Source organism: Ranitomeya variabilis, chromosome 4 (assembly GCF_051348905.1).
Source record: "Ranitomeya variabilis isolate aRanVar5 chromosome 4, aRanVar5.hap1, whole genome shotgun sequence".
NCBI lineage: Eukaryota > Metazoa > Chordata > Amphibia > Anura > Dendrobatidae > Ranitomeya > Ranitomeya variabilis.
In genome coordinates, this window is record NC_135235.1 from 688208385 (window position 1) to 688226662 (window position 18278).

Here is an 18278-nt window from a genome sequence, read left to right on the forward strand (position 1 = left end):
CATAAAGTGGCAACAAAAACCCCAAGAGTCTCAGTGCTGAAGGGGTTAATGTCCCCGCGCTCAGTAATGGGGAATCTCCAGCACCTACCTCCACCTGCAGAGCCGCACACCACATATATACAGTAGCTGCTCTGTGCGCACAGGACCTGTGATGAGGTCACAGGAGGGGAGGAGTCAGGGGTCACATGATCAGGGGCCTCAGGGAATGATATCCGCAGTGCAGACCCTACATGGAATCTTCTCCTCAGTCCAGAGGTGTAGCTCGGGTTTTAGTTCAGAGGGGCGAAGCTTCTGAGTGGGCCCCTAACCAGGTAACATTAATTACAGCTCGGTGACGCCCCCTTAGGCTGCCGTCACACTAGCAGGATTTGGTCAGTATTTTACATCAGTATTTGTAAGCCAAAACCAGGAGTGAAATAAAAAGAGGAAAAGTATAATAGAACATATGCACCACTTCTGCATTTATCAACCACTCCTGGTTTTGGCTTACAGATACTGATGTAAAATACTGACCAAATACTGCTAGTGTGACGCCCCCTAATAGTGGCGGAGAACCTCAGCAGATGACAGCGCTCTTACTGAAGATAATCCATATATATAATTGTCTAAGGGGTACTTCCATCTTTCTGTCGGCAACTTCCGTCACGGAAATCCCGCGTCGCTGATTGGTCTCGCCAGCTGCCTGTCATGGCTGCCGCGACCAATCAGCGACAGGCACAGTCCGATTAGTCCCTCCCTACTCCCCTGCAGTCAGTGCCCGGCGCCCGCTCCATACTCCCCCCCCCAGTCACCGCTCACACAGGGTTAATGCCAGCGGTAACGGACTGTGATATGCCGCAGGTAATGCACTCCGTTATCGCTGCTATTAACCCATCATCAATAGTAAAAAGATCTAATGTTAAAAATAATAAAAAAAACAAAGACCGCTAAGTCATCTGGGTAATTTTGCAATGCATCCTGGGAACGGAAGATGGGGGCAGACGCTCGAGCATCGCTGGATCCCGGCGGGTGAGTATATAACTATTTTTATTTTAATTATTTTTTTTAACAGGGATATGGTGCCCACACTGCTAAATACTACATGGGCTGTGTTATATACTGCGTGGGCTGTGCTATATACTACGTGCCCTGTGTTACATACTATGTCGCCTGTGTGCCTGTGTTATATACTGTGTGGCTGCTATATACTGTTTGGGCTGTATTAACGCATCGGCTATTCTACAATATGTATGAATGTATATAGCAGCCACATAGTATATAGCACAGGCCACGTAGTATTTGTCTGCTATATACTACATGGCTCCTATATACTATGTGGCCTGTGCTATATACTATGTGGCTGCTATATACATTCATACATACATATTCTAGAATACCCGATGCGTTAGAATCGGGCCACCATCTAGTCTCTATATAACGAGAAAACATGGATATTACCACCATATGGTCAGTGGTAGATACCAACCCTACAGAACATGTAACAGATCACAGCACAGTTACAGATAATGACTTACCGCTGTTAGGGGTCGAGATCCCGTCTCTGCACAGGGGGAATCTCGAGCCATCTCCGCTGCGGTCTCCCATCCTTCTTCAGCCGCAGTGGAGCCTGCTTAGGCTTCTTTCACACTTCAGTTGTGTGGCGTCAGTTGGGTCCGACATCGTGGCGGATCGACGGATCCGTCAAATTTTGTCCAAAAACGGTTCTAACGGATCCGTTTTTTTAACGGATCAGCTGCCCTAATCCGTTAAAAAAACGGTTCCGTTAGAACCGTTGTGAACGTTTTTACATCCGTTGCAACCGTTTTTTGACGGATCCGTTTTTTAAAAGGGGAGGATTTCAATGTGATTGGCTACTGGAAACTTCTGGAAAACTATATATAGCGTGTATTTACACCACATCTTTGAAAGGTTGTAAAGAAAGTGGCAGAAATGGAAGGAGTCCTGGCGAACATTGCAAAGATCTATGCAGATTTTACTTTTGAGGCAAATCAGTTGGCAGTCAGCGTTCGAGAGAGGGAGGAACGAAGACTGCGAATCCTACGGCAGCAGCGGAAGGGAAGGCTGTGGATCCATCCCATCACAGCACAACGTATGACCCGTGGTGTTTATTCCACGCTTTACATGGAACTAAGGGAAAACCCTCAAAAGTTCTTCAATTATGTGAGGATGAGAGCTGAAAATTTTGAATTTTTATTGGGCTATGTGGAAGACTGTATACAGAGACGAGACACCCAGATGCGATTCTCAATATCACCAGCAGAGCGTCTCATGGTGACTATTCGGTAAGTCATTTTTTTTATTAAATGATTCTCATTCATCAGACTTATAACTGTGTTGTTTTTTTTTGTATTTTTTTTATTAAGTATTGTCTTTTCTTTTTGTTAACAGATTCCTTGCAACTGGAGAGTCCTTCTCATCCCTCCATTTTCAATTTCGACTTGGGATATCCACCATCTCCGGGATCATCAGAGATACCTGCCGGGCATTGTGGGAGTGCCTACAAGTGGAATACATCCCAGAGCCATCACAGGAGAGGTGGCTGGAGATCGCCCAAATTTTTCATCAGATTTGCCAGTTTCCAAATTGTGTTGGAGCAGTTGATGGAAAGCACATAAGGATCGTCAAACCTTCAGGCTCTGGGTCACAGTTTTATAACTATAAGAAGTATTTCTCTATTGTGTTGATGGCCATAGCTGACGCACAATGCAAGTTCATCGCTGTGGATATAGGTGCGTATGGACGTGCAAATGATTCACAAATCTTTAAAAATTCACCAATGGGGCGCCGTTTATATGGAGAGACATTTGATTTTCCGCCCCCTAGACCTCTCCCTGGAACCACCGGTCCACCGTTACCATTTGTTTGTGTTGGAGATGATGCCTTCCAGCTTTCCCCACATTTGCTTAAACCCTTTGGAAGTAGTGGACTGACCCAGAGGAAGAAAATTTTCAATTACCGTTTAACCAGAGCACGCAGAGTAGTGGAATGTGCCTTTGGCATCCTAACTGCCAAATGGAGAGTGCTACTAACTGCCATTAAACTGCAGACTGAAACTGTCGATGATGTGGTCAAAGCGTGCGTTGTCCTGCATAATTTTGTTCTATCAAAAGAACAAGTTTCCCTGGAGGATAATGTTTCAGAAAGCACCTTACGGGATTACCAAAACCCCACTTTTCGCAGTCCAGTTGCAGTCTGCAGAATGCGGGACAGTTTTGCAGACTACTTCATGTCTCCTGCAGGATCAGTTGACTGGCAGTATGAAATGGTGTAAAAAATTTTTTTTTTTTATACTTGTAAAAATACCAATTTTTGTTTGCATACAAAATCTTTGTACTTTAATGCAGCATTGTATGTTTTGCAACGGTACCCTTTAAACACTGTTAATGTTACTATTGCCATAACCTTGGTGACTTAAAAGATTAAAAGAAAAAAAAAAAGAAAGACAATAAAATTGTTTTTAAACCAAAAAAACTGTTTATTGACTTTTACAGATTCTCATAGTTTGGGGTGGAGATAGTAGCGGAGGGGCTGACAGGCGGCCGGACCACGTCGAGAGTGGGGGACAGGACATCACGGGGAGGAACAGAAGTGGAATGGGTGGTGAAAACATGAGGTTGTGTAGAGAGTTGAGGTGCAGATGTGGTGTGTGTGAGGTATGAAGGTGTTGCTGGGATTGATAATGGAGAAGTTAAAGGGGAAGAATGGAAGGGGGACGTTAAAAACTGGGAAAGACTAAGGGGGGAAGGAACAAATGACGAAGGAGTAGAATGGACGGGAGGAGGACGTACAGGAGGAGGAGGACGGATGGGAGGATAGACGGCGACTTGAGAGGGGAAAGGTGTTGACACATGAGGGGTAGGTGCAGGGGCATGGGATATTGCCTGCGCTAGAGCTGTGAGGCAGCCTTGCATCACATGCATCTGCAGGTCAGGAGTTAGATTTTCCATGTGCCTGAGGACCGACTGAAAAAAGCAGTGTCTTGGTGACTGGTTTGCTTCTGATTGCATCCTATCAAGACGACTGCTGAGTTCAAGTATGCTTTTGTTAAGCATATTGTACCCAGCAGACGTTTGCTCAGTCAAAAGCTTGATGGCACTGTGAAAGGATGCATTCAGATGCAAAAAGTCAGGCGCATAGCTCCTTTCCTGACCTCTCTGGCGCTGCCGTCCTGACCACAAAGTTGGTCTAGATGTTGCGGCAGTGTCAGAGGGGTGGGGTAAAGGGAACTCTAACTCATCACCTGCAGCTTCAAGTGACGAAGTCCGCCCTGCTGCTCCAGCGCTGGTGGATGAGGCTGAGGGATCAAACAAAAGGGAAGGTGCAGAAACAGAGGGGTCGACGTGGTCCCCGGTGGCGGACTCTCGAGGGATCGCTCCAGAGGGCTGCAACTCTGATGCAGGCTCCCGAGTGCTGCAGAAAGTGCTGTTAAAGAAGAAGAAAAACAAATTAGTACTTTGATATTACAATTGCCCTTGCTGCAAAAAAAAATTGAAGGTTTTACACATTTTTACAGTTTTACTGAAAATGTGGTGTTGAATATTTACCTTCTGCTCAGCAGCGTCGACCGGAGGAACGACAGGGCTCTTGCATGTTTGTATCTGCTCCTGCGTCCTCTAGATCCACTCGGGGCCTGCATCTCCTTATTAAACTCCCTCTTGAAGCGATCCCTGATTGACCGCCACCGCACGATAATCCTGTTACCTGGAAAGAGATAGCAAAAATTGGTTACTATACACCACATTAAATCATGCTAAAATAAGGTTATGAATTGTGAATACTTACGCGCTAGATCCTGGGCCCCAGCATCGAGTTCCTCCCAGTTATCCATAACAGCACTGCACACTTCCTCCCATAGCCGTCGGGTGATTAACTGGTCAGCATGGCGGCGGTCCGACATGTTCCACAGCGGCTCCCGACTTTGTACTGCTTCGATGAGGGTGTTCACATCGATGCCCTCCTCTTCATCATCTTGTTCGGGAGCACGCTGTGAAGCCTACGAAAAATATAACAATAAAAAGGGAAAGATTACAACACATGAATTTTACATTTTACTACACAACAAAACAAAAAGGAACTTACTCTTCGGCGACCGCCGCGATTATCATTCCGACGACTATGGGAGGTGCTTTGAGGAACTCTATGTCGAGCCCCGGATTGTGAGGACTAATAAAAAAAATTTAAAAAAAAAAATTAATAATGTTCTTAGATCGAGGCATATGTATTGTGTGTGCTGTCATGAATGTTTGTGTTGGGTGTAGTGCATTGTATGTGAGGATCGGTCTGTTCAAAACTTACACTATGCGCTCCCGCTCCTTGTCTTTCTCCACCCTGTCCGTCTCCTTCTGTAAGCCCCTCTGCTTCATATTCCTGTGAATACAGAACACATAAAGGGTTAAAAAACAATGACCATAGTTGTATCACCAAAAAATTTTAGAGACCAAAAAAAAAAAATACAATACCTCAGTTTGCTGCGGATGTGCTGGGGGGCTCTCAGAAGAAGACATTATGGTCTTTGCGTACCTCTTGGTCCCAAGTATCTGTAAGTATACAGACAGTTCTAAGCTACTATACACAAGGATAGATGCAGCTGTAGGATTTAACAGTTACATCTTTTTTAAAAACTTTTAGATTTCATCCCACACAAAATGAAATTTTTTTTCTAACCGTCATACTTTATATGGTAGATATGCTTGATGCACAAGCTGCCAAACCCTCTAGCCCTGTTTCCCCACCAAAAAAACCCCCCAAGAACCCTTTAAAGCAACACCAAAAATGAAATTGATATGCGCAATGCGCATGTTGGTAAAAGCCACCTATCAAACCTTATCAAAAATGTTCCTCATTCGAACTTAAAATAACAATTCCAAAAATTGGTAATTATGATTACCCTACAGTTTGTATTTTCTAAAACCGGATAACATATTCTATACACAAGATTTGCATTACACATTTATATATATAACCTTTACTGCATGTTTACCCAATATTACATTTATCTTGAAATGAGACTACTGACAGTTTTGTGTAATTTTTATTACTATTTTTTTAAAAAAATTTATTTTTTTTAATGGTACAGTAGGAGCTACACTGCTCTTTATTTGAAATACTATAACATTTCGGATAACAACAAAAATGCAGAACACATCACACATCATTTATACACACACACAAAACACATTTTACACCTCAGCTATAAAAAATAACAGCTTAAATAGTATGAAAAACATATAAACAGGGCAGGCAGGCGCACGCACACAAGCATGCAAGCACGCACACAAGCACGCAAGCACGCACGCACGCACACAAGCACGCACACAAGCATGCACGCACGCAAGCACGCACACAAGCACGCACGCACACAAGCATGCACGCACGCATGCATGCATGCTGGATGGCAGTACTCACATGGCTGTCTCAGGCAGGGTCTGGCTTGCAGGGCCTCTCTGGCTGGATGGCAGTGCCTGGCTGGCAAAGTCTTGCTGGCAGAGTGTCTCTGGCTTGCAGGGCCTCTCTGGCTGGATGGCAGTGCCTGGCTGGCAAAGTCTTGCTGGCAGAGGTCTTGCTGGCTGGGTCTGGCTGGGTCTCTCGGGCATGGAAGGGTCTCTCTTGCTGGCTGGTACATTTGGGAATGACCTGTCCTCTTTATATAGTTTTTGGGTTGTCTGGGCAAAGTTGCAACTTTTTGGAGCATGCTCAATCAAAAAAAGCGGATTGAGGCGACGGATCCGCCAAAAAACGGATCGCGACGGATCCGTCGCCCATAGGCACCCATTCAAAAAAAAGGCGGACGCGACGGATCCGCCGCGTTCCGCCTTTTTGCCGGCGACAAAAAACATTACAAAGTCCGTCAATGTCTAGACAACGTCCGCCAAATATCGACGGATCCGTCGCAAGGCGGATGGAACGGACGACCATCCGCCACAATCCATCTCTAATGCAAGTCAATGGGAAAATAGCGGATCCGCCCAAAAAAAAAAACGGATCCGCCATTTTACGAAAATGGCGGTTTTTGACTGACGCCGAAAGACTGAAGTGTGAAAGAGGCCTTAGCGGAGACGTCGGTCCCAGCGTCTTGCTCAGTCTGACTCTGTCCAAAAGGTTACTGCTGCTTTTCCAGCTTCTGCCATTAAAGCCAGTACTGGGCAGCGGCGAGCAGACGCTTCTGGGACTAAGTCCTGCTTTTCTCGTTCTGAGCATGCCCAGAGTAAGATCTCTCAGTGGAGATCGAGGGTCACATGTTCAGATACTGCAGCTAAATCCATTGGTCCTCCAGGAATGTCCTGAAGGTGCTCAGGCTCTGTAGCAGCCTCTCATTGGTCCTTCTAGGAGGGCCCTGTTCTTGTTGCAGCTATTTAAGGTTCTCATGACCGCACGGCCATGCGCTAGTATTGAATCAGTTTTGTGCATGCGCCAGTGTGGTCACATTTATGTGTGTGTTCAGGGACTCGGCTGAAATAAGCCCCTAGAATACCGGCTTCTCCGGTGAGGAGATTGTATGTGTGCGTGACCACAGACTGCCTTCAGCTCGGCAGTTAGCTGTGATCTCCTGTGGGGTTAACAGGGCACAGCGTCTTGTTTCCGTGCGACTCTGTGAAGTAACAGAGTTCACTTAAACCGCCATATAGTGCCGTCATTTGCTAGCAGCAGGTTCCTCCTGCACAGTGGACCCCGGGCTGCGAATGCACCAATAATAACATCTATATTTACTCGGTGCGTTCCGCTAGCCCTAACACAATGCTAGCACCAGGGTCTGGCTAGCAATGGCGGACAAACAGCAATCTTTGCAGTACATCCAGCAGCTGGAGTGTAGGTTGGCGGCTCTCGAGCGCACAACCTCAGCTGTGGATGTTACCGCAGTAGCTGTTCAGGCTGCTAGCGTGGCTGCAGCAACTTTGTCCACTGCCACTCCTGTTCCGACCCTATCTCGCCTCCCGCTGCCAGAAAAATTCTCTGGTGATGGCAAATCTTGTAGGGGTTTCGTGAGTCAGTGCTCAATACACCTCGAGCTTCTGGCTGCACGTTTCCCTACAGAGCGGGCAAAGGTGGGATTCATTATGTCCCTCCTGTCGGACAGGGCGTTGGAGTGGGCTACGCCGCTGTGGGAGCGTGGTGATCATGTGGTGCAGAGTGCTCCGCTGTTTCTGAGCACTCTGAAACAGGTCTTTTTAGGACCTCGAGTTACCCATGATACGGCGCTCCAACTGTTGGCATTCACTCAGGGCTCGTCCTTGGTCAGCCATTTTGCCGTCCACTTCCGCACCTTAGCATCTGAGCTGGAGTGGTCGGATAAAGCCCTCATCCCTATATTTTGGAGGGGGCTGGCTGACCATGTTAAGTGGCTCTGGCCACTAGGAAGATTCCCGCCACACTGGAGGAGTTAATAGCTGTATCTACTCGTACTGACCTCCGTTTTCACGAGCGAAGGTTAGAGACAGCCCAGTGTAGGCAGAGGTTTCGGCTGGCTCCCACCTTCGCCAAACCTTTGGAATCTCCGGTTCAGGCAACCGAGTCACATGAGGCCATGGAGTTGCCACGAGCGGGACCTAAGTCCCGGACCGCTCGTGCACTTAGGGTCTGTCATGTTTGCCGGCAGTCAGGACATTTTGAGACCAGATGTCCTCAGCGGTCGGGGAAACGTCAGCATCTAGTGGTAGTGGGTGGAGGTTCACTAGACACGGCAACGTTTGCCTCCAAATTGTCCTTTAAGGGGACAATTACCATTGGCGCATACACTCATTCGGTAGAGCCTTGCGTGGACTCCGGGGCGGAGGGCAATATTTTGTCTTCTGCCTTCGCCCAACGACTCGCAATACCTCTGGTGATGCTCGCCCAACCAGTGACCGTACGAGTGGTGAATGGGTCGACACTGCCCTCACAGATTACACACCAGACCATCCCATTTACTCTATCCATGTCGCCATCTCATCAGGAGATAATATCTCTGCTCATCATTCCTGAGGGAATTGATGAGGTCCTGTTAGGGATACCTTGGCTATGGTACCACTCTCCTCATATTGAGTGGTCCACAGGCAGGATTTTGGGATGGAGTAAATCTTGTGGGGGTAGATGTCAGAGGGAATGCGTTCAGGTTGCTACAACTGAGGTACCCGCAGATCTCTCCTCTCTCCCCAAGCAATATTGGCCCTATGCGGACGTGTTCTCTAAAAGGGCTGCGGAGACTCTTCCGCCTCACCGCCCCTATGACTGTCCTATTGACCTCTTGCCTGGTGCTGAGCCTCCCCGGGGTCGAGTCTACCCATTGTCTCTCCCAGAGACGGAGGCTATGTCTCAGTACATCCAGGAGAATTTGGCAAGGGGATTCATTAGGAAGTCTGTGTCACCTGCAGGTGCTGGTTTCTTCTTTGTGCAGAAGAACGGAGAATTACATCCATTCATTGATTACAGGGGTCTTAACGCCATCACCGTTAAGAACAAGTACCCTCTGCCCCTGATATCTGAGCTTTTTGACAGGCTTCGGGGAGCAAGAGTGTTTACTAAACTAGATCTGCGGGGTGCTTACAACCTGATTCGCATCCGTGAGGGGGACGAATGGAAGACGGCTTTTAACACCAGGGATGGGCACTATGAGTAACTGGTGATGCCCTTTGGGCTCTGTAATGCCCCAGCCGTTTTCCAAGACTTTGTAAACGATATCTTCCGGGATATGCTCTCCACCTCGGTGGTAGTCTACCTGGATGATATTCTCATCTACTCTCCAGATATAGACTCCCACCGGAGAGATGTGTGCAAAGTCTTCAACCTCCTACGGGCAAATTTCCTCTATGCCAAGTTGGAGAAGTGTGTGTTTGAGCAGGAGTCTTTGCCTTTCCTGGGCTATATCATCTCGGCCCAAGGATTGGCTATGGATCCTGCCAAGCTACAGGCTGTGATGGACTGGCAGGAACCCCATTCTCTCAAAACGGTGCAGCGCTTTATGGGGTTCATTAACTACTATCGCCAGTTCATTCCCCACTTCTCAACTTTGGTAGCTCCTTTGGTTGCCCTCACCAAAAAGTGAGCAAATCCCAAATTGTGGTCAGAAGAGGTCTCCAAGGCCTTCCCCTCTATTAAGTCCCACTTTGCTAGCGCTCCCATTCTACATCGCCCCGATGTAGAGGTCTATATTCAGACTGCCCAGCGGCTAAATTCTCGCCAGGCTAGATGGTCCCTGTTCTTCTCCTGGTTCCATTTCACCCTCCATTTTCTCTCCGGGGAGAAGAACATTCGTGCCGATGCTCTCTCCCGCTCCGTAGTGTCATCAGCGAAGGAGGAGGAACTTCGGCTTATTTTCCCTTCTGAGAGTCTGAGGACCGTGGCTCCGGTTTCGCTTGAGTCTGTGCCCCCGGGTAGGACTTTCATACCAGCAAATTTGCATCCGGAGGTTCTCTCTTGGGCTCATTCGTCCAGAGTGGGTGGGCACTTTGGGACTAAAAGGACATCTGAGCTGCTGGCGAGAACGTACTGGTGGACACATATGGTCCGTGACGTCGGAGACTATATTCGGGCGTGTGTCTCCTGCGCCAAAAATGTCTTCTCGACAACGGCCAGCTGGGTTATTATATCCCCTGCCGGTGGCAGACAGGCCCTGGGAGATGGTCGGGATGGACTTTGTGGTGGGTTTGCCCAAGTCTCGTGGCTGTACCATCATTTGGGTTATCACCGATCATTTTTCTAAGATGGTGCACTTGGTGCCGCTTCCCCGGCTACCTTCTGCACGGGCCTTGGCAGCGTTGTTTATATAACACATCTTCCGTCTACACGGTATGCCGGACAAAATTGTCAGTGACCGGGGTCCCCAGTTTGCGTCTTGGTTCTGGAGAGAATCTCTCTTCTGCGTATCATCCCGAGATGAATGGGTTGGTAGAGAGGGCCAACCAGACCTTGGTCACATATCTGCGACATTTTGTCTCAGCCAGGCAGAATGACTGGGCATCTTTGCTATCGTGGGCAGAGTTTGCACTGAACAACGCTGTAGCTGACTCCACTGGACAGACTCCATTCCTCCTTAACTATGGTCAGCATCCACGGGTACCTGTGCCCATGCCCGTGTCTTCCGCCGACTCCAGGGTGGCAGACTGGGCTGTGGAGGCACGGGACATTTGGGACCGCACTCAGGATGCCATTCGGGCCTCCAAGGAGAGAATGAGGTCCTCCGCCGATACACATCGGCGCCCCGCTCCGACCTTTGCTCCTGGCGACTTGGTGTGGCTCTCTGCCCGTAACATCAGGCTGTGAGTTGAGTCCACTAAGTTTGCACCTCGCTACTTGGGTCCTTTCAAGGTCCTCGAACAGGTTAACCCTGTGGTCTGCCGTTTAGCCCTTCCACCACGCCTGGGTATCACCGACACCTTTCATGTGTCCCTCTTGAAGCCCGTATTCATGTCCCGGTTTTCCGAGTCATCTGCTGGGACATCGGGTTCATCTTCGGATGATTACGAGGTGAACCTTGGGGTGCAAGGTGGTACATGGCAAAAAATTTTATTTGGTGGATTGGAGGGGTTATGGCCCAGAGGATAGGTCCTGGGAGCCTGCTGAGCATATTCGAGCTCCGCAGCTCATTGCTGCCTTCGAACATAGCGAGGTCCAAGGAGGGGGGGGCCCTAAGAGGGGGGGTAATGTTAGGGGTCAAGATCCCGCCTCTGCACAGGGGGAATCTCGAGCCATCTCCGCTGCAGTCTCCTATCCTTCTCCAGCCGCAGTGGAGCCTGCTCAGCGGAGACGTCGGTCCCAGCGTCTTGCTCAGTCTGACTCTGTCCAAAGGGTTACTGCTGCTTTTCCAGCTTCTGCCATTAAAGCCAGTACTGGGCAACGGCGAGCAGACACTTCTGGGACTCAGGGTACTTTCACATTTGCATTTCACTGACCTGCGGACGGCTGCGGACTTCCTCCATGAAGCCCCGCCCTCGGCCGCACCTCCGCCGCTAGCTCCGCCTACTTCTGCATGCCGCCCGCATGCGGCCTGCGTACCTATCTTTAACATTAGGTACGCAGGTCGTGCGGTTGTAGGCGGAGGCTGCCGCATGCGTCGTTTTGACGCTGCGGATAAAAAAAGAAAAATGGTACAGGCTGCGTTCTACGCTGGTCGCCGCAGCGTTAAAACGACGCATGCGGCAGCCTCCGCATACAGCCGCACGACCTGCGTACCTAATGTTAAAGATAGGTACGCAGGCCGCATGCGGGCGGCATGCAGAAGTAGGCGGAGGTGCGGCCGAGGGCGGGGCTTCACGGAGGAAGTCCGCAGCCGTCCGCAGAACAGGGAAGCGCAAATGTGAAAGTACCCTCAGTCCTGCTTTTCTCGTTCTGAGCATGCTCAGAGTAAGATCTCTCAGTGGAGATCGAGGGTCACATGTTCAGATACTGCAGCTAAATCCATTGGTCCTCCAGGAAGGTCCTGAAGGTGCTCAGGCTCTGGAGCAGCCTCTCATTGGTCCTTCTAGGAGGGTCCTGTTCTTGCTGCAGCTATTTAAGGTTCTCATGACCGCACGGCCATGCGCTAGTATTGAATCAGTTTTGTGCATGCGCCAGTGTGGTCACATTTATGTGTATGTTCAGGGACTCGGCTGAAATAAGCCCCTAGAATGCCGACACCTCCGGCGAGGAGATTGTGTGTGTGTGTGTGTGTGTGGATCTAGGGCCCCAGCTGAAATAAGCCCCTAGAATACCGGCTTCTCCGGTGAGGAGATTGTATGTGTGTGTGACCACAGACTGCCTTCAGCTCGGCAGTTAGCTGTGAACTCCTGTGGGGTTAACAGGGCACAGCGTCTTGTTTCCGTGCGACTCTGTGAAGTAACAGAGGGCACTTAAACCGCCATATAGTGCCGTCATTTGCTAGCAGCAGGTTCCTCCTGCACGGTGGACCCCGGGCTGCGAACGCACCAATAATAACATCTATATTTACTCGGTGCGTTCCGCTAGCCCTAACAACCGCTGATGTTCTTTCTGATGGAGTTGTTCACTTTTCCTGTCTTTTCCATCTGGCCCAGAGCGACATGACGACTTCTTCCAGGCAGGACTCTGCTGCATAGAATACAACAAAGACAAGTTTCACTTCTCATATTTTCAGCCCCATCACCATCTATTCCCAACCTGCACAAACTCCTCATCCTACTGATACCCCAATACTGAGCCACTGCTGCCGTATGTGACCCTATTACTGCACCTGATACCCCAATACTGAGCCGCTGCTGCCGTATGTGTCCCTATTACTGCACCTGATACCCCAATACTGAGCTGCTACTGCCGTATGTGACCCTATTACTGCACCTGATACCTAAATACTGAGCCGCTGCTGCCGTATGTGTCCTACAGCACCTGATACCCCAATACTGAGCCACTGCTGCCGTATGTGACCCTATTACTGCACCTGATGCCCCAATACTGAGAAGCTGCTGCCGTATGTGACCCTATTACTGCACCTGATACCCCAATACTGAGAAGCTGCTGCCTTGTGTCCCTATTACTGCAATTGATACCCCAATACTGAGCCGCTGCTGCCATATGTGACCCTATTACTGCACCTGATACCCCAATACTGAGCCGCTGCTGCCATATGTGTCCCTATTACTGCACCTGATAAGGCAGCAGCGGCTCAGTATTGGGGTATCAGGTGCAGTAATAGGGACACATACGGCAGCAGCGGCTCAGTATTGGGGTATGTGTCCCTATAACTACCCTTGATACCCCAATACTGAGCTATTGCTGCCGTATGTGTCCCTATTACTGCACCTGATACCCCAATACTGAGCCGCTGCTGCTGTATGTGTCCCTATTACTGCCCCTGATACCCCAATACTGAGCCGCTGCTGCTGTATGTGTCCCTATTACTGCCCCTGATACCCCAATACTGAGCCGCTGCTGCCGTATGTGTCCCTATTACTGCACCTGATACCCCAATACTGAGCCGCTGCAGCTGTGTGTGACCCTATTACTGCACCTGATACCCCAATACTGAGCCGCTGCTGCAGTATGTGTCCCTATAACTGCACCTGATACCCCAATACTGAGCCACTGCTGCTGTATGTGTCCCTACGACTGCACAATTATTTGGTGCGTTCCGCTAGCCCTAACACATGTCAATTCTTTGTGCGGATTCCGCAGCGTTTTACACCTGTTCCTCAATAGGAATCCGCAGGTGAAATCCGCACAAAAAAACACTGTAAATCCGTGGTAAATCCGCAAGGAAAATGCACTGCGTTTTACCTGAGGATTTTTCAAAAACAGTGCAAATCCGCAACGTGGGCACATAGCCTTAGGGTTAGGGTTGGAATTAGAGTTAGGGTTGGAATTAGGGTTAAGATTAGGGTTAGGGGTGTGTTGGGGTTAGGGTTAGGCTTGTGGTTAGGGTTAGGGTTGGGATTAGGGTTAGGGGTTTGTTGGAGTTAGGATTGTGGTTAGGGTTGGGATTAGGGTTAGGGGTGTGTTGGGTTAGGGGTGTGTTGGGGTTAATGTTGTGATTAGCGTTATGTTTAGGGTTGGGATTAGGGTTAGGGGTGTGTTGGGGTTAGTATTGGAGTTAGAATCGAGGGGTTTCCACTGTTCAGGCACATCAGGGGGTCTCCAAAAGTGACATGGCACCACCATTGATTCCAGCCAATCTTGCGTTGAAAAAGTCAAATGGTGCTCCCTCCCTTCTGAGCCCCGACGTGTGCCCAAACAGTGGTTTACCCAAACATATGGGGCATAAGCATAGTCAGGAAAAATTGCACAACAACTTTGGGGGTCTAATTTCTCCTGTTACCCTTGGGAAAATAAAAAATTGTGGGCTAAAAAATTATTTTTGTAGGAAAAAAATGATTTTTTATTTTCACGGCTCTGCGTTATAAAATTCTGTGAAGCACTTGGAGGTTCAAAGTGCTCACCACACATCTAGATAAGTTCATTGGGGGTCTAGTTTCCATAATGGGGTAATTTGTGGGGCGTTTCTACTGTTAAGGCACATCAGGGGCCAGGGCCGGACTGGCCATAGGGCAGTTCTGGCATTTGCCAGAGGGGCCGCCCCCTGCCGTGGGCCGCTCCCTCTGCAGGAGCACCATTAATGTGACAGGACAGGAGCTGCTCAGGAGAAGGAGGAGCGGTCTCAACTGCTCTGTACATGTGAGCAGCAGCAGTGAGACACAGGAGTCCACAGTGAGGAGGAAGGGCAGAGGCAAGGTGGGGGGGAAGGGAGGCATTTATCCCCGGCCATGTCCCAGCTCCTACTCATGGCCGGCGGGGATCATTTACATACCTCTCTAGGAGGCCGCACCAGATCCATATCACCAGCACAGCTGCTGTCTGTAGCACCCAGCCAATGAAATCAAGCAGGGGAGCTACAGAAACCAAGGAGGAGGTGGACGGGGCCAGTGCTGTGAGGAAAAGACTGGAAGATCCCAGCACTGAGCTCCTCCAATAGCAGCTGCAGCGTTCCCTCCTCTGCCGGATCAGTGCTGGATGATGCAGGGCTAAGAGCAGGACAGGAGGGCCCAGGCCTGTGTGTGCAATCACTAGCAACGGAGCTGAAATCCCCCTGCTCCTAGGAAGTAAGGTCACATGAAGAAATCCCGGTGCCTGCAGAAAGAGTGAGTATATACTGTAGGTGTATGCTGAATGTGTGAAGTGTGTATATGTGCAAGTCATGTGTCTGTAGTTTGTGTATATATATGTACTGTGTGTATATGTGTATGTATATATATACACCTTATGTGTCTGTATATGTACTGTAATGCTGCAGAATCACGACCCCCCCAGGCTGCCCACCCTGTATGTCTGTGACTTGCATTTTACTGCCCTATGTTACAGATTTGTGCACACTAATATATTTTTAAAGGGAACTTATCACCAGTGTTTGAGTCTGTCAACAAATGCAGCCACCTTTACCTGCTCTGTGCTGCATTAGGGTATGTGCACACGGGGCCTATTTGGTCTGGATTTGCTGTGGATTGGATGCTGCGTACAGCCGCAGGGCCGAGATGTTACAGCACAGTGGAGGGGATTTTATGAAATCCCATCTCCACTATGCGTACATGGATGTGGGTTACACACCCAAAATTACGCACATGCGATGCGTCTTTATAGACCGCAGCATGTCTATCTTGCGGAAACGATCAGTCTCCATAAGATAGATATTCCTGACCGCCAGTGCGGCGCCGTGCGCTATCACCGCGCTTTCCAAACCCAAGTCTGGGTGGTTAGTGGCATCCGCCAGTGCGGCACCGCTTGCACTCTCGTGCTACTATATTATTATTTCTGTTACGTGCGGTACTGCGGCCCTGTGAGGCAATAGTGTTCGCTTCTTTCACACAGGGTGAAGCTAACCCGTGTGTGTATCCTCATTGTACCGCCATATAGTCCGTCATTGCTTAGCAGCAGGTTCCATCTCTGCATGGTGGACCCCGGGCTGCGAACGCACCTTATTCCTTTTCTCTAATTATTTGGTGCGTTCCGCTAGCCCTAACACATGTCAATTCTTTGTGCGGATTCCGCAGCGTTTTACACCTGTTCCTCAATAGGAATCCGCAGGTGAAGTCCGCACAAAAAAACACTGGAAATTCGTGGTAAATCCGCAAGTAAAATGCACTGCGTTTTACCTGAGGATTTTTCAAAAACAGTGCGAATCCGCAACGTGGGCACATAGCCTTAGGGTTAGGGTTGGAATTAGAGTTAGGGTTGGGATTAGGGTTGGGGCTGGGGTTAGGGTTGGAATTAGGGTTAAGATTAGGGTTAGGGGTGTGTTGGGGTTAGGGTTAGGCTTGTGGTTAGGGTTATGGTTAGGGTTGGGATTAGGGTTAGGGGTTTGTTGGAGTTAGGGTTGTGGTTAGGGTTGGGATTAGGGTTAGGGGTGTGTTGGGTTAGGGGTGTGTTGCGGTTAATGTTGTGATTAGGGTTATGGTTAGGGTTGGGATTAGGGTTAGAGGTGTGTTGGGGTTAGTATTAGAGTTAGAATCGAGGGGTTTCCACTGTTTAGGCACATCAGGGGGTCTCCAAACGTGACATGGCGCCACCATTGATTCCAGCCAATCTTGCGTTTAAAAAGTCAAATGGTGCTCCCTCCCTTCTGAGCCCCGACGTGGGCCCAAACAGTGGTTTACCCAAACATATGGGGCATAAGCATAGTCAGGAAAAATTGCACAACAACTTTGGGGGTCTAATTTCTCCTGTTACCCTTGGGAAAATAAAAAAATGTGGGCTAAAAAATTATTTTTGTAGGAAAAAAATGATTTTTTATTTTCACGGCTCTGCGTTATAAAATTCTGTGAAGCACTTGGAGGTTCAAAGTGCTCACCACACATCTAGATAAGTTCATTGGGGGTCTAGTTTCCATAATGGGGTAATTTGTGGGGCGTTTCTACTGTTAAGGCACATCAGGGGCCAGGGCCGGACTGGCCATAGGGCAGTTCTGGCATTTGCCAGAGGGGCCGCCCCCTGCCGTGGGCCGCTCCCTCTGCAGGAGCACCATTAATGTGACAGGACAGGAGCTGCTCAGGAGAAGGAGGAGCGGTCTCAACTGCTCTGTACATGTGAGCAGCAGCAGTGAGACACAGGAGTCCACAGTGAGGAGGAAGGGCAGAGGCAAGGTGGGGGGGAAGGGAGGCATTTATCCCCGGCCATGTCCCAGCTCCTACTCATGGCCGGCGGGGATCATTTACATACCTCTCTAGGAGGCCGCACCAGATCCATATCACCAAAAATTATTTTTGTAGGAAAAAAATGATTTTTTATTTTCACGGCTCTGCGTTATAAAATTCTGTGAAGCACTTGGAGGTTCAAAGTGCTCACCACACATCTAGATAAGTTCCTTGGGGGTCTAGTTTCCAAAATGGGGTAATTTGTGGGGCGTTTCTACTGTTAAGGCACATCAGGGGGCAGGGGCTCTGAATACGCAACGTGAAGCCCGCAGACCATTTCATCAAAGTCTGCATTTCAAAACATCACTACTTCCCTTCCGAGCCTCGACGTGTGCCCAAACAGTGGTTTACCCCCACATATGGGGTATCAGCGTACTCATGACAAACTGGACAACAACTTTTGGGGTCCAATTTCTCCTGTTACCCTTGTAAAAATAAAATATTGAGGGCAAAAAAATTATTTTTGAGGAAAGAAAAATAATTTTTTATTTTCACGGCTCAGCGTTATAAACTTCTGTGAAGCACTTGATGTTTCAAAGTGATCACCACACATCTAGATTAGTTCCTTGGGAGGTCTAGTATCTATAATGGGATCACTTGTGGGGGAGTTCAAATGTTTAGGCACACAGGGGTGTTGTGAATTTACTTTTTGGCTCCCTCTAGTGGCTACTAGTG

General features: G+C 48.9%; 2 protein-coding genes across 2 annotated transcripts in view; both read right to left on the reverse strand.

The window, feature by feature from the left end:
* Positions 1-18278, reverse strand: part of LOC143767648 (uncharacterized) — a 140553-nt gene that overhangs the window by 53576 nt on the left and 68699 nt on the right. The window lies entirely within an intron of this gene.
* LOC143767064 (uncharacterized) lies at positions 354-17655 on the reverse strand. Its single transcript, XM_077255086.1, has 6 exons — positions 17629-17655; positions 5080-5163; positions 4783-4993; positions 4545-4701; positions 4151-4422; positions 354-358 (listed from the first exon to the last, which is right to left on the reverse strand). The coding sequence occupies exons 1-6, from the start codon at positions 17653-17655 to the stop codon at positions 354-356; spliced, it is 756 nt and encodes a 251-aa protein (XP_077111201.1).

Bases quoted from the DNA above. Each gene is read 5' to 3' on its own strand.
- LOC143767064 (XM_077255086.1), bottom strand. From the start codon at position 17,655: ATGGATCTGGTGCGGCCTCCTAGAGAG. The intron at 5,164-17,628 runs GTATGTAAATGA...TTTTTTTATTAG, and splicing joins TGGTGCGGCCTCCTAGAGAG to TCCTCACAATCCGGGGCTCG. The intron at 4,423-4,544 runs GTAAATATTCAA...CTTCTTTAACAG, and splicing joins TCGACGCTGCTGAGCAGAAG to CACTTTCTGCAGCACTCGGG.